Raw genomic sequence first — 14,850 nt, forward strand, 5'->3', positions numbered from 1 at the left:
TTCCAAACAATAGTGCTCAGCCAGTCCTGGGTACCCAGACCCGGTTCTGCAGAAAGTGAGCCACAAAAGCAGGGAAGCCACCGAGAATGACCAATAGACTAGGGGTCAAATCCATCAAGCCACAGAGAACAAGGGGGTGCCGTTCAGAGAGCAGAACCAGTGTCTTACCAAAAATTGAGTTCTCTCCTGGACGGGGCATCTCTGCCTTTCCTGACTGACAGATCTCACCAGTAAAGGTTCTGTGTTTTCTTTTCTTCCCTTTTATGAGATTGAGCGTTTTCTGTTGGTTTTGTTCTGTTCATTTGGTTTTATTTCCCTGGCTCGGTTTTATTCTTACTCTGCCTTTACGTGCTGGATGTGGGAGGCAGTATATAGTTTGTCCATTAGTTTCTGTGTCTTAAGAAAGGAATCACCAACGGACCCAGAGGCCCCGCCTGCAGCTGTATACAGTCAGTGGGCGGAAATTTGACTTGCTGGTTACGGGCAGCTAGAGAGTGTGTCCTAATGTACAAACGAGAACATTTACGGGTATGAGCAGCCACGGGTACAAATCGGGGCAGAAACCTCCAACTGTACCCAAATTTATAGTTCCCTGTTTCGTTTTGGCAAGAGGACCCCCAGGGTCATAAGTGGGAATTGGGCCACTTAGGACTTTTGTGAGCCTTTGTCACATTTGCCATCATGAGTCCTCTCCCCATAACAATATTAAAAATTAGGGGCGCCTGGGTGGCTTAGTCGGTTAAGCGTCTGACTTTCGCTTAGGTCATGATCTCGCAGTTCGTGGGTTCGAGCCCCGCGTCGGGCTCTGTGCTGACTGCCAGCTCAGAACCTGGAGCCTGTTTCAGTCTGTGACTCCTTCTCTCTCTGACCCTCCCCTGCTCGCGCTGTCTCTCTCTCTGTCTCTCTCCTAGAAATAAAAAAATAAAACATTAAAAAAAAATTAAAAATTATATTTTATGACTCTGTGTGTGTGTGTTGAAGGAATTTTCAGTTTCACCTGATTGTCAGATTTACAGCTTGAAGTTGTTCATAAAATTGTTTCCTTTTTATATGCTGTGACTTACCATAATGCGTACTTTGATATTACTGATATCGATAATTTTTCTGTTTTTCTTAATCAGCCTTCATTACATTATTGATTTTATTAATTCCCAAAGAACCAATGTGTGACATTGTTGATTTTCTATGACTTTTTTCCCTAATCTTCATAACTGGGAGAGAGGGCTAATTTGCTGCTTTTTTCCTAGCTGCCTGAGATAAAAACATGATTTTTGATTTGAAGACTTAACTGTCTTTCAATATATATGTTTAAAGCTACACATCTCTCTCTGGGCATGATTTTAAAAGGACATGCTTTGAAATGTCATATTTCATTATAACTTATATTTTCTTTTAAAATTTTTTTTTAATGTTTGTGTATTTTTGAGAGTCAGAGAGACAAAGTGTGAGCAGGGGAGGGGCAGAGAGAGAGGGAGACACAGAATCCGAAGCAGGCTCCAGGCTCTGAGCTCTCAGCACAGAGCCCGACGCAGGGCTCAAACCCGTAAACTGTGAGATCATGATCTGAGCTGAAGTTGGACGCCCAACCAACTGAGCCACCCAGGCGCCCCTAAAGTATTTCCTAATTCCAGTGGTGATTTCTTCTCTGCCTCAGACATTAATTTGAAAGCAATGGGTTATGTGTCATTTGGTCTTCATGGTAACCTTAATTCACTGCGATCTAAGAATATACAATAAGACCTTGGTTTGCGAGTTTGTCAGTTGCAATAATTGTACCGTAGGCAACGGTCCTCTCCTCGTTGAACATCGTGTCATGTTCCATATATGTCAACTAGGTCAAGCCTGTTACCTTTTGTTCTTGTCATTCTCGTCTTTCATGTCCTTACTAACCTGGTGCCTCCCTCTGATTTTGTACAAGCTATTGAAAGAGGTTATGAAAATTTCTCCCTTTATTGTATATTTGTGTAGTTCTTTGAGTCCTCTGAATTTGTAATGAATATAAATTAAAGCTGTATTCTTGGATTCAAACAGAGATATAATTCTGATATTTCTCTCTTCACCATCGTGAACTAACACTTTATTTCTAGTAGTGTTCTATTTTTTCTGCTACTGGCATAGTTGTTTCAGGTTTCTTTTGGTTAATATTTGCTTGGGATACTTCTCTCTATTCTTTAATTGCATCTGTGCTACGTCCTTATGTTTATTGTGTGGCTTTTATTTGTAGCAGGCTGCAATTTCCTTTATTATTGAGCTTGACAATCTTGATACTTACTTGGAATATTTCATCCATATTGGTTTCATATAATAACTGATATACTTGTGATTGTCTTTATCTGTTCACTATTTATTTTCTTTTTGACCTCCTCTTTCACATTCCACTTTTTCTTTCTTCTGGATTCAACTGTTTTATTTTGTTTTTCCTTCTATGACATTATTTCACTGTTGTTTACAAGCATTGAAGATATTATAGCATTTCCTTTTTACTTAAGTTTAGTGTGAATTATACTTTTACTCTTTTCTCTGTAACACCAGAAGCTTAAAACATTTTTCAGATTTTAATATTTTAACATTTCTGTATATCTCCCTCTTTGCATTATTGCATCTTTATTTTAATTCCTTAATGCAGTTTGTTTTGACATGCATTTCAGCTCACAAGGTATTCTCTACTGTTTTGCAAATCGATAGTCTCTATAATTACACATATATTTACTCTCCCTAATTGCTCCTAAGTCCTTCTAACATAATCAGGTTTCAATAGGGATAATTTCTTTTTAGCTGAAAATTTTCTTTTAGGATCTCTTTTAGTGAAGCTCCACTGGTGGCAATTTCTTTGTCTGAAAACATTTTTATTTTGCTCTGACTTCTGAAGAGTATTTTCACGAGGCATAAAATTCCGGGTTGACATTTATTTGTTTTTCGACATTTTATAGAGCTCATATCATCACCTCTGGATTTCATGGTTTCTATTGAAACCAGATGTCAGGCTGACTATTATACTACTTGAAAGAAACATGTCTTTTCTCTCTACCCCCTTTTAAGATTTTTCTCTTTGTCTTTGTTTTTTGGCATTCTTTTTTTTTTTTTTCTAGGAGAGAGAGACAGACAGCGTGAGCAGGGGAGGGTCAGAGAGAGAGGGAGTCACAGACTAAAACAGGCTCCAGGCTCTGAGCTGGCAGTCAGCACAGAGCCCGACGCAGGGCTCGAACCCATGAACCGCAAAATCATGACCTAAGCGAAAGTCGGACGCTTAACCGACTAAGCCACCCAGGCGCCCCGGCATTCTTTATATATATATATATTATAACTTACATTTCACATAGTTGAAATTCACAGAGCTTTGTGTGTGTGTTTGGTTTGCTGTCTTTCATTACTTTCATATTATTTGGGGCTATTTTCACTTAAAATACGGCTTTGTCACATTTTACCTCTCCTTTGCTTCTGAGATTCAAGTACAGATTCATTAGCCTTTTTACTTCATTCCACATTTCCATTTATTCTCTTTTCTTTTTTTTTTCTGTCTATTTCAACGTGGATATTTATTATGATATGTTTTCCTATTTACCAATCCTGTCTTCTCTTGTGGCTAATTTGTCATTAAACCTATCGATTAAGATTTTAATTGCAGACATTTTATTTTTCAGCTCTAGAACTGCCACTTGATTGTTTTTTTAGATTCTAATGCTGGTTGAATTCTTTATCTTTTCATCTCTTTTCTCGAGCTTTTCCCCCTTGTTTCTTGGGTATATTAATCATAGCTATTGTGAAGTTTTTCTTACCTGATAACTTCAATATCTGCATCAGTTATAGGACTATTTCTGATGCATTTTATGGTTATTGATCACATGGCCCTATCCCTTGTCATGCCTAGTAGTGTTTATGAAATGCTGGACATTGTGAATAGGAGCTATAGGGACTCCAAGAATATGTCGTACTTGGTGAGAAAAGATTCACCTTTTTCTCTAATAGATTTGGAGAGGAGGGAATGGGTCACAAATCTAATTACGGAATGAACTTAAGATGAGGCTAGGTTTCAATTTGCTAAGATAGGGTTTATCTCTAGGAGCCCCTTAGGTATTGAACTCCATGTTGTTAAATGGAGAGCTCAGTATATTCAGCCAGCTCCCTCCAGGCTTTGGTAGATCTTGTCTCCTTTGTACAGGTAGTACGGCAAATTCCGTCACTTGTCCCATCAAACTTCAGAGCTCAACAAATACCTCAAGGAGAGAAATGGACTTTACATTCTCTTAATTTCCAATGCTGTCTGTCACTCCAGCCCATGCAGCCAGATGCCTGGCTAATTTCTCTATCCAGAGCGGCCGCCTTCTCCCAGGGCCCAACCTGGATTATCAGCCATTTGCTGATTGGCAGGCGGCCCCAAGGAAAAAGAGGCAGAAATTGTCTGCTCACCTTGGGGGCGCTGCCTCCTGTGTCTTTGGTCTTATTGGCCTCAGCTATAGCCTGATGTCTTTTAATGAGTACTTCTGGTATTTTTTTAAAGATTTTTTTTAAAGTAATGTCTACACCCTGCATGGGGCTCCAACTTACAACCCCAAGATCAAGAGTCGCATACTCTATCGACTAAGCCAGCCAGGAGTCTCTACGTGTGGTACTTTATTTGGTCTTCAAATTTTTCCCACCTGGAATGTCAGTCACCCACAGCTGCTCAATTGTATGTGGAAGCTGAACAGTTTTCTCAAATTTTGCTTTGCAGTTGGAACATGTTAGGTGCATAGAAACTTAGAGAATTATATCTTCTAGTGAATTAAAATAATTTTTAAAAATTCTTTTCTCTAGTAATGCATCTTGACTTAAAGTCTACTTTGGCTGGCCTGTTTTCCTTTATTTTGCTTTTAGTTTATTATATTTTGGTTTTGTTTTTATTTTAATCCAGATTAAGTTAATTTGGAAGATATAGTCCTTTTCTGTTTTCTGTTTTTCTGATACATTTGACTTAAAATGATCATCATTCTCTTTTCTCCACCTATTTTATGTTCCTTTTTAAACTTCACTATTTCTTTTTCATTGTTTTTTAAAATATTTTCTTTACACTTTTATTATCCTTCAATAGTTACCCTAGAGGTTAAAATATATATTCTTGACTTATTTTAGTTTAATATAAATTAATATTTTTGCAAATTCCCACTAATGAAAGTATCTTAGAACACATATTCACATATTCATTTATGCCTTTTTATCTTTTGTGCTATTTATTGTTGTGCATTTTAATTTACATATTTTTATACCCTAATGATATTGTCTTCATTTTGTGAATGAAGTCCCTAGTCGGAGAAGTAAACAGAATCCTCAGTGTCGAGAATCCTGAATGCCTTGACAATTCCTCTGAGAACACGTCCCATCCGTAGGATAAAGCAGGTTTTTTGAGCCAAGAGTGGCAAGGGGAAAATGTGTTATGCTCTCATCGTCCTGCCATTCGGTTCTCAAACAGTAAGTGTCCGGTATGGAAAACAAAAACAACCTTGACATTGCTCTAATGTAGGATATTTTTCTGGACAACTATCTGCTCTAAACTTGCTCGTTCCTGAGCTGCAACAGTCTGTGGTCAAAAGCATTTGGGAAGTTTAAATAGCCACTGAAGTAGACTTTCAGTTTTATTAGTTTTATATTTTGACATATTATGATTTAATAGAGCCCAAATAAGATTCTGACATGGAGGGAAATTCAAGGGAGCACAATCCATCAAGTCAAAAATTATTAAAAGGGGGGCACCTGAGTGCCTCAGTTGGTTAAATATCCAACTTTGGCTCAGGTCACGATCTCACAGCTCATGAGTTCAAGCCCCACGTTGGGCTCGTGCTGACAGTGCAGAGCCTGGAGCCTGATTTGGATTCTATGTCTCCCTCTCTCTCTCTGCCCTCCCTCCCTTGCTTGCACTCTATCTTTCTCTCAAAAATACATAAACATTAAAAAAGGTTTTTAATAAAAATAAAATAAAATAAAATAGGCAGAACAGTAAAGAGAGCAAAAGATCTTGCTAGACAGATCCGGATTAAAATCATAATTAAGATCCCAAACCAGTGGTGAGATCTTAGGCTGACAAGTATCGGACCCTCAGTTTCCTTATTAAATATGTATTTTTACTAACTGGGGGGGGGGGTCATGAAGATTCATAATGTATACACGGGTATACACCCACAATAGCAATGGAGCAACTGACCTTTATACAGTGTTCACAATGTGACAGGTGCTCGTCTGTGTATTTAACCTATGCTAATGTACTTAATCTCATAACCCTATGAGGTAAGCATTCTCTGATTGCCCCCATTATATAGGCATGAAACAGGCACAGGGAAGGTAAGCACTTTGCTTGAGCAGAGTGTTCATGTCATTATTGAAAGCAAACCTTCCAACTTTAGAATCTGTGCTCCAAATCACTAAGTTGCAAATATTAATATATCATTAGGTACATAATCATTACTTCAGGCATATGTCTGAACTATATTGATGCTTCTTCGGGAAGCATTCTGGCCTGCTGGCCATGAGCTCCAAAACAGTGGAAACCTTAAAACACCCTTGAGAGCCTGAATACAAGAAAGAGATGTTTCCAACCCTACCTGGGAGCAATATCCAAGCCATTTATAAGTAGCCCGCCCATGCAAAAGCTTCCTGTGGAAGCAGTGAGTATCAGGAAAACGACGGTGCTGTAGAAGCTGAAACTCAGGTACATCAGGCACAGGCCGAAGAAAGGAGGCAGGAGAAGCCCTGGAAAGCGATCCGGACAACACAGTTAGGGGCGACCCGAAGGCGGCATGAACTCCCAAGTGCTGGAATGTCCCCACTGTCCCTTACCTAGCGTGTTGAAGAGTTTCCGGATGGTATTTAAGCCGAGAATGTTCCTGGACAGGAAGAAGTCTGAAGTGTGACCAGCGAGGATCCCAAAGCTCCAGGCAAACAAATAGGGGAGGGCCGACAGCAGCCCGTTCTGAGGAGGCAACGTCCTTATGAGGGCAGGTGTGAGGGAGAGAGCTGTCCCCACATTGGACATTTGGACTGCCGTTCGAGAACCCATCAGCGTGCAACCCCAGAATTCCGACTTGGGGCCACACAGTCCAAAAGAGGAAAATAGTTTTGAGGTCAAAACAGTCGTCACAGGGCACCTGGGGGGCTCAGTGGGTTGAGTGTCCAACCCTTGATTTTGGCTCCAGTCCCACGTCCAGCTCTGCGCAAAGCATGGAGCCTGCTTGGGATTCTCTCTCTCTCTCCCTCTGCCCCTCTCCCCTGCTTGTGCTCTCGCTCTTCCTCTAAAATAAATAAATAAATACATAAATAGTTGTCACAGTATGTCTGGTTTTCTATTTTTAGTATCACGGCAACTGAAAGTTCTGGATAATAGAGATGAAGACTACATTTGGGAATAGAGAAAGCAGGCTCTGGGGAGAAAGAGTGAATATAACAATTACAAACATTCTTTGGGTGCTTATTTGGGATGGCTGCTATTAATCCTTTCAATCCCTCTATGGTCTCAGAAGGGACAAAATTGAATCAGAAAGAGCTTAAATGACCTCACTGTTACGTTGGCCCCTAGGCTGGGTTCCTGGACGTTCACTGCAGAATGCCACTCTGAACATTCCATTTCTATAAGACTCTTTTCTGGTTACCATGGCGTCGAACATAAGTTCCAGGCGTCAACGATTCTCTGAGTCAGACAAGCAATGATAGTGCCCATCCTTTCAAAGCAAGACCTGAATCATGGGTTCTCAACCCAGGACTCATCGCCTTATCCTAAGAGACAGGATGGGTGTGAGCTGGGCAGGGTGGCAGGGAAGGAGTAGTCTCTGTAGGGAACGATGGTGTTGAGCCTTCAGTACTATGTTTGGACGTGAATGGCAGGTAAGGCACTGTGGGAACAGCAGTGTGTTTTGTGGAGGCCAGAAACTGTGCCCCCACCTTTTGTTCCGGGAAAGGTTGACACAAAAATTGGGAACAGTGAGTCCCCAGGTTCAGAGCATCAGCTAGATAGTGTAGAGAGGCCAAGAGCCAGGACTAGCGTCATGAGAAATTTCATCAAGTTGTAAGGAGAACAAAGGTATACTTACCTCTTTTACATTCACGTGAAGGTTGGAGTTAACAAACATCGGAGTGTAGAAGAGCATGATGGTATTTGTCCAGTGAAAACTAAAAGTACCGACCACAATGGCCCAGAGTGGGAGAGACTTGACCATGGCCTTGATTGGCAGAGACCGTGTACTTGAGCTGCTCTGGGAACAAACAAACAGACAAACATGAACTGTTAGCACATTAGGAGAAGCTGGCCCACGGTTCTTCCAGCATGGAATCTGGGAGCTGGCCCCGGGGGGCAGCTGTGTCCTACCTGCTGCTGGTGGAGGGACGACAGGATGTAGTTCCGCTCACTGACGCTTATACATGGATGGGTCTTGGGGTCGTCGTAGAACAGAAGGAACCAGAGAAGACTTATGCCACAGCCACAGGCCCCTATCGAAGTAGAACAAGTTGGAACTGAAATTGCTTCTGTCTGTAGGAAGTGTCCTTCCCACACTGGCATTTTTCATTATCGGTCCTGGACCTCCTCTTTCTTCTTTACAACGTTACAACAAGACTTGCGTTTTTGGTTGTCCTCTGTATCTAAGGCTGCCTCTGCCTCCAGAATGAATTTTGCAGAAAGGGCAGTAAGCCCTCTGGCCTCTCTGATGGAGCCTCTGTATCCCTCTGCTCATGAGAGGGGCCTCACTGCTCTTAGGCCCTCACCCCTGCAGCTCTATGACAGGCTCCACACTGAGAAGATGGCACAGCCGAGCCCTCAAAGGGCTCGACAGTCATCTGGCTTTGGGAGTTTGCATCTTGGCCATCATCCCAAGATATAGCCCAGGCCTGAGGGATTATACAAGTCCTCCATGACTTTGCCAAATGATTTGTCATTTTCAAGTGTTTTATACTATTGACTTCCGTTAGGAATCGTCTGTTAGGACAGGGGGTATAGTGCCCATCAGTCTGTCTTCCAGAAGTGCCTTCTTTCATTTGACAAAGAATGATTAAATGCTCACTATGTGCTCACTATTCTAGGTCCTGGGGATGCAGCAGTGGGTCAACCAGACAGAAATTTGTCTTTGTGCAGTTTAGGTTCTAGTGGATGAGAAAGAGAGCAGGAAAAGTAAATAAGTAAAAGGTGTTAAATGTCAGTGGCAAGAGTTGTAGGAAGAAGTTGTGGGGGAGGAAGCGAGGTGTATTGTGCTCTGTGGAGGCTGGGACGTGGATGTGGGACAAGGACACTCCAGGCAGAGGGAGCAGAGAGCGCCAAAACCTTAGGGTATGAGGTCAGTATGACTGCAGAGGAAGCAAGGGGTATGGGGGTTGGATAATGAGAATAACGGGTAATGGGATCAGACCACATGGAAAGCTGGAGCCGTGGTAAGATCTCAGACTTTTACAACACTGTTTCAGCAACATTAACACTGTTTACAGGGGTGCCTGGGTGGCTCAGTCGGTTAAGCGTCCCACTTTGGCTCAGGTCATGATCTCATGGTTCATGTGTTTGAGCCCCGCGTCAGGCTCTGTGCTGACAGCTCAGAGCCTGGAGCCTGCTTCGGATTCTGTGTCTCCCTCTCTCTGGCCCTCCCCTGCTCGTGCTCTGCCTTCTCTCTCAAAAATAAATAAACATTAAAAAAATTTTAAAGCATATTGACAATATACAATTCCCACCTCATTCTGTGGCCTGAGGACCTAATCTCAAGGTGAAATGTTAGTGGAGAGAAGTGAACACCTAATAAATGTGCAATACATACATTTCTATATAACATCTTCAACGCTCAGAAAACTCCTCTGGTGCTGTTAGCTCTTTTTCAAAATGAGAATATTGATGTGCAGAAAGGCAAGCTTGCTTGTGTGGGGACATGTGGTTAGTAAGTGGTCACTGACACTTAGCATGAATTACAGTTTTAGAGAGGGAAGATGATCTAGAGGATTAGTCTGGGGCAGAGCTTTGAAGGACGAGTTCATGGCAAGGAGAAGAGCAAAAGTTTGCACAAGACTGAGCAGGAAGGGCCGGAAGAATGACGTCCAGACAGAGAGTCAGGCAGAGGCCCCTACGGTATTGTTGGGTATGATTGAGAGGTCAGGTCAGATGTGGGCTGAAGCCTTGATTTCTGGGCCTGGAGGCTTGGCCAGCTCTAATATTCGTGAGGCCCGGGGCAAGACACAACACATTTAGAAGTTGTAAATAAAGCTACTGATTGGTAATACACTTGAATGTAATATGTCTTCCCATCCTGTGTTCACCACGATAACTTCAGAATGACCTGGATAGAGACTTCTGGTTTCTGATCCAGCATGTTAAGAAACTTGGAAGTCATCCCTCCCATCTGTTAAAGAAAAATGTTTAACAGACCAAAACTCAACAACTCTTCTTGGATCCCTCAAGAGTTGGGGTCATAAGGCAAGCTATGGCTTCCCAAATTGGAGAGACGGATAGGTGGATACAGAGAATTACAACTCCATGGAAGAGAGCCCTGAGCATAAAACTGCATGGGAACCGGTACCAGGGTAGGAAAACTGATTAAAGGATTAATTGGGGTAGGCTGTGTGGACAAATTTAAGAGGTTAAAAAATCTGGGGTAGGGAGGAGTTCTAGAGGGACCCTCATGCTTATTGTGAGTTTTACCTCCAGGAGACCAGAAGTGGAGATCAAAGAAAAATGCCTACCTCCTAATAGCCGGGAAAGGGAGAGCGGCAGTCTGAATTATGCCTAGAGCATTCTGTTCTTAGCAAAGCCAGTTGTCAAGGGAAACTTTTACTGAGCCTAACCAACTTAAGGGAAGGGAAATACTTACCTCCAACCCCCTCTGGCCTTCCTGTCTCACCCAATGGATGGAAAACTGAGACGGACTTGTAAAGGAGAAGCCCAGAGGCATAGCTCACTGGAAGATTGAGACTAATCCTATGACTATAGAACACTCTATCCTCCACACATCTTACCACCCCATCGGTTCTTTCCCTGTATGCAAATGGGAATCAAATGGAAAAAACTGCATGTCTCAAACTTTATTTAAGTAGCCTATGAAAACACAAAAACAAAGAGGAAATTGTAGCCTCTGAAACTTACAGCTATTGCAAACAGTAAGCAACACCTAACTTCTAGCCAAGCCAAATAAACATAAAACCTCATATCGAGGGGCTGCATGGGTGGCTCAGTTGGCTGAGCATCCAACTATTGATTTCAGCTCAGTCATGATCTCACAGTTCGTGGGATCGAGCCCCATATTGGGCTCCGTGCTGATGGCATGGAACCTGCTTGGGATTCTCTCTCCCTCTCTCTCTACTCTACCCCTCTCCCACTCTCTCTTCCTCTCTCTGTCTTAAAAATTAAAAAGGAGAAGTTAATGTGATTGACTATGAGATGGCACTCTAGATCATGTTTACTCATCATAATTAACATAAATAGTATAGTCATCATATTATCTTTCTGGAATCTGAAAAATGATCTATTCTGTTCATCCCTTTCTCCAAGAGTTTCATATAAGGGGTATGAATCTGTACATTACAGAATTGTGGAGGTGAGGTACACTAACACATGTATATTTCTGCTTGGAATGTGAAATTAATGAATGCTGACCTCTTACCCCCAATAAGATTAATAATTTTTAATGTCATTAACTTTATATTAATTATTACATTATAGTCAGGTTTTTTTAGATTTTTTCAATTCTGAATAATGACTGGGATTTTACAGAGACTCACCAAAAATATAGAAGACCATGGGCCAGCCCAGGGATTGGCAGATGAACCCAGTCACAAGCAGAACAATGAAAGACCCCAGCAGAATTCCTAATCAGAAAGCACAAAGAACACACCTAAGGAGCACAGGCATTGAACATAGAGATAATGTAGCATCACAGTAGCAGTGAACAATTTCTGGTAAAATACATTTGTAGAGCAAAACACTGGGCAGAAGAAACGAATAAAATATTTGCTTTTCTCTCTCTCTCTCTTTTTCTGTTGCTTGAGATACAGAAGTCTCTTCTTCATCCCAGGCAGTCTCCACATCTTTAAAGCGAAGTTGCTGCCACAGATGGTTTACAAAGCCCTGGACAGTTTAAAACACACGTCCTTTCCAGCTCTAGGAAGAACCCGGTACAGTGAGATGGCTGTGGCACTCAAACCTTGTAGGTAAAGGTCATTACCTGATAGACTCAGGGAGGTAAGTCGGCCTCGTTCCAAGGGAGGAGCCCACTTGACCCATATCACGTGCTGCGCTATTAATGCCGACCCCTGAAATTACAAGGATTAGGACATCTGATCTCTGATGCTTCCTATGAATTTAAACCGTGCTCACTTGTTGCATTATTTTAATACCTGGAAAACTCCCTGTGCTGCCCGGCATGCAATGATCCAAACTTCTCCACCTTCAGCGGCCATCGGCAGGATCAGGCTAAATAGAGAGCTGAGGAACAATCCAGAGCCAATCATTTTTTTGATGGAGTATTTTTCAGACAAGTATCCCACAGGAATCTGGATGATGAGTATGCCATAGAAGATGGAACTGAAGATGATGCCCTGTGTTTTAGGACTCCAGTTGTACACAGGGTTCTGGGGGGGAAGAAAGAGGAGACACGTGGAGGCATTCTGCATACTGGAGAGGGACACTGGTCTGCAGGCTTCCTTGGGGTAAAGGAGCTCACCTCTGCCTCATTCTCTATCGTGGGACCTTTGCTGCTCCTTTATAACATCATTTCCTATGTGTACTGACATTTCACATTGGTCTCTTCAAGTCTAATGTCAAGTTCTTATGCCATCTCTACCGTCAGTACAGTGTAGACATTTAATACTTATATTCCTGGAACACTGCTACTCTGCATGGCAAGTGTTCCATGGAATACTATACTTCGCACAACCATTAATCACCTCTTGCCTTCTGTCTTCCTCCAACTCCTCTATTAACTTACCCTCATTCCCCAAACAGACATTTCCCCACATACATACTATTCCTGAGGAGAAAAACAGTCATTGATCAAATCTTGAAGAAAAGGTGTCAGGCTGAACTGTGAAGATCATTAGATGAGACAGTGAAGGAAGAAGGTCAACTCTCTTTTTGTGCTTGGTTCTCTCTTTTTCTAGAATGTTCTGTCTTGTTTTTCCAAAATCTTCCCCTGAGTCTTGTCAATCCACTTGTATTCGCTGCTCTACTGCCTGAGCCACCCTCCTGTCGTGGGGCCATCTCTGCTCTGAGCTCCTGTGCCTACTGACCTGTGGTGTTCCACCCATAAATATAATGGCCTCCATAGTTTTTAGGTGCATTTTGTAATTTCAGGTTACAATTCAGATCTGCACTGTGGAAACAATTTTCGGGTGAGATTTCATGGTTTGGGATATTGACACGCTGTATTTTCTCTCTCTTTTTCCATCTAGTACCTTTGTATGACAGCGAAGAGAATTCCTTTTGTGTGACTCTGATTTGAAGGAGATCAGTTTCCCTGGATTATAGCAGGATCTTCTAGAGGGGCTCTTTTGTTATAGCAAAGGGTTCAGTACCCTCCTCCCTGAGTACCCATTTTCTCTAGACTATGGGGTTCTCAATATTTAAACCAAAACAATGGAATACTACAAATGTTTTAGAACATAATTCAAGAAAAAAATTGGACAAAAAGATTGCAACAGATTTTTGAGAGACAAATGATGCAATAAACTGCATACTTAATCTTTGGCATAAAGTGTACAACTTGATACATTTTTAGTTATGTGCACACTCATGAAACCATCACCACAGTCAAGGCAATGAATGTCTTCTTCACCTCCAAAAGTTTCCTTACTTCTTTTTGTAATTCCTCCACCCTGTTCTCCCACCACTGACCTCCTGCCTGTCACTCTGATGTAGTTTTTATTTTCTATAAATTCGGCTTACTCATTTTGAGTTTTATCCATTTATTTTTATCATTCATTTATTTTTAGCATAAGTAGTCCTCTGTTCTATGACTGTACTGTAGTTTGTGTGCCCATTCATCTGTTGAACCTTTCTATTGTTTCCAGTTTGGGCTATTACAAATAAAGCTACTGTGAGCATTTGTGTACAAGTCTCTGTATGGACATATGCTTTCATTTCTCTTCAGCAGATACCTGGCATGAGATGGGGGGGATCATATTGTAGGTGCATGCTTAACGGAAGTGATTATACCATTTTACATCCTCCCCAACGATGTTAGAAGCTTCCAGTTCCTCCACATTCTTGGGAACACTTGGTATGTGCAATCTTTATCATTTTAGCCATTTAAATTCGTGTATAGTAGTAAACCTATATGGATTTAATTTGCTTGTCCCTAATGACTAATGATGTGGAACATCATTTTGTGGGTATTTGCCATCCATGCCTGTATCTTCCTTGGTGAAAAGACTGTTCACATTTTTCTCATCTTTTTGTTTAATTTTTATCGAGTTTTGATAGAATTCCTTTATTAGATAGAATTTGCAAACATTTATCCCTGTCTCTTGTCTTTTTATTCTGTCAATTTTAGTCTGTCTTTTTATTCTGGCATTTTATTCCATTCTTTGGAATGGAGTGGAGTCCAATTTTATGTCTTTTCTTTTGTGGATCATGAAAAAATTACGAGTTTACATTTGTGTGAGTCTATTTCCTAACTCTCTACTCTATTTCATTGACTGTCTTTTGTGAGCTATACCACACTGTTTTCATTACTATAGCTTTACGATTAGTCTTAAAATCAAGTAGGTAGTATTAGTCCTACAAATACTGACTTTTCAATAAACATTCAAAAACAATTCAGTGGAAAAGGAAGACTCTTTTCAACAAATGGTGCTAGAACAATTGTATAGCCATATGTAGAAAAGAATCTTCAACACTACATATATAAAAATTAAGTCTAAATG

General features: G+C 41.3%; 1 protein-coding gene across 1 annotated transcript in view; it reads right to left on the reverse strand.

Annotated features, from left to right (window-relative positions):
• SLC17A1 (solute carrier family 17 member 1) overlaps window positions 1-14,850 on the reverse strand; it is a 29,549-nt gene that overhangs the window by 6,075 nt on the left and 8,624 nt on the right. Inside the window, exons 3-9 of the mRNA XM_039257320.1 lie at window positions 12,325-12,558; window positions 12,153-12,240; window positions 11,710-11,796; window positions 8,330-8,451; window positions 8,055-8,216; window positions 6,808-6,940; window positions 6,573-6,720 (exon numbers count right to left, since the gene is read on the reverse strand). Of these exons, the coding sequence (XP_039113251.1) occupies window positions 6,573-6,720; window positions 6,808-6,940; window positions 8,055-8,216; window positions 8,330-8,451; window positions 11,710-11,796; window positions 12,153-12,240; window positions 12,325-12,558 (974 nt within the window). The remainder of the gene's footprint in view (window positions 1-6,572; window positions 6,721-6,807; window positions 6,941-8,054; window positions 8,217-8,329; window positions 8,452-11,709; window positions 11,797-12,152; window positions 12,241-12,324; window positions 12,559-14,850) is intronic.

This window comes from Hyaena hyaena, unplaced genomic scaffold (assembly GCF_003009895.1).
Source record: "Hyaena hyaena isolate Hyena2069 unplaced genomic scaffold, ASM300989v1 scaffold_614, whole genome shotgun sequence".
NCBI lineage: Eukaryota > Metazoa > Chordata > Mammalia > Carnivora > Hyaenidae > Hyaena > Hyaena hyaena.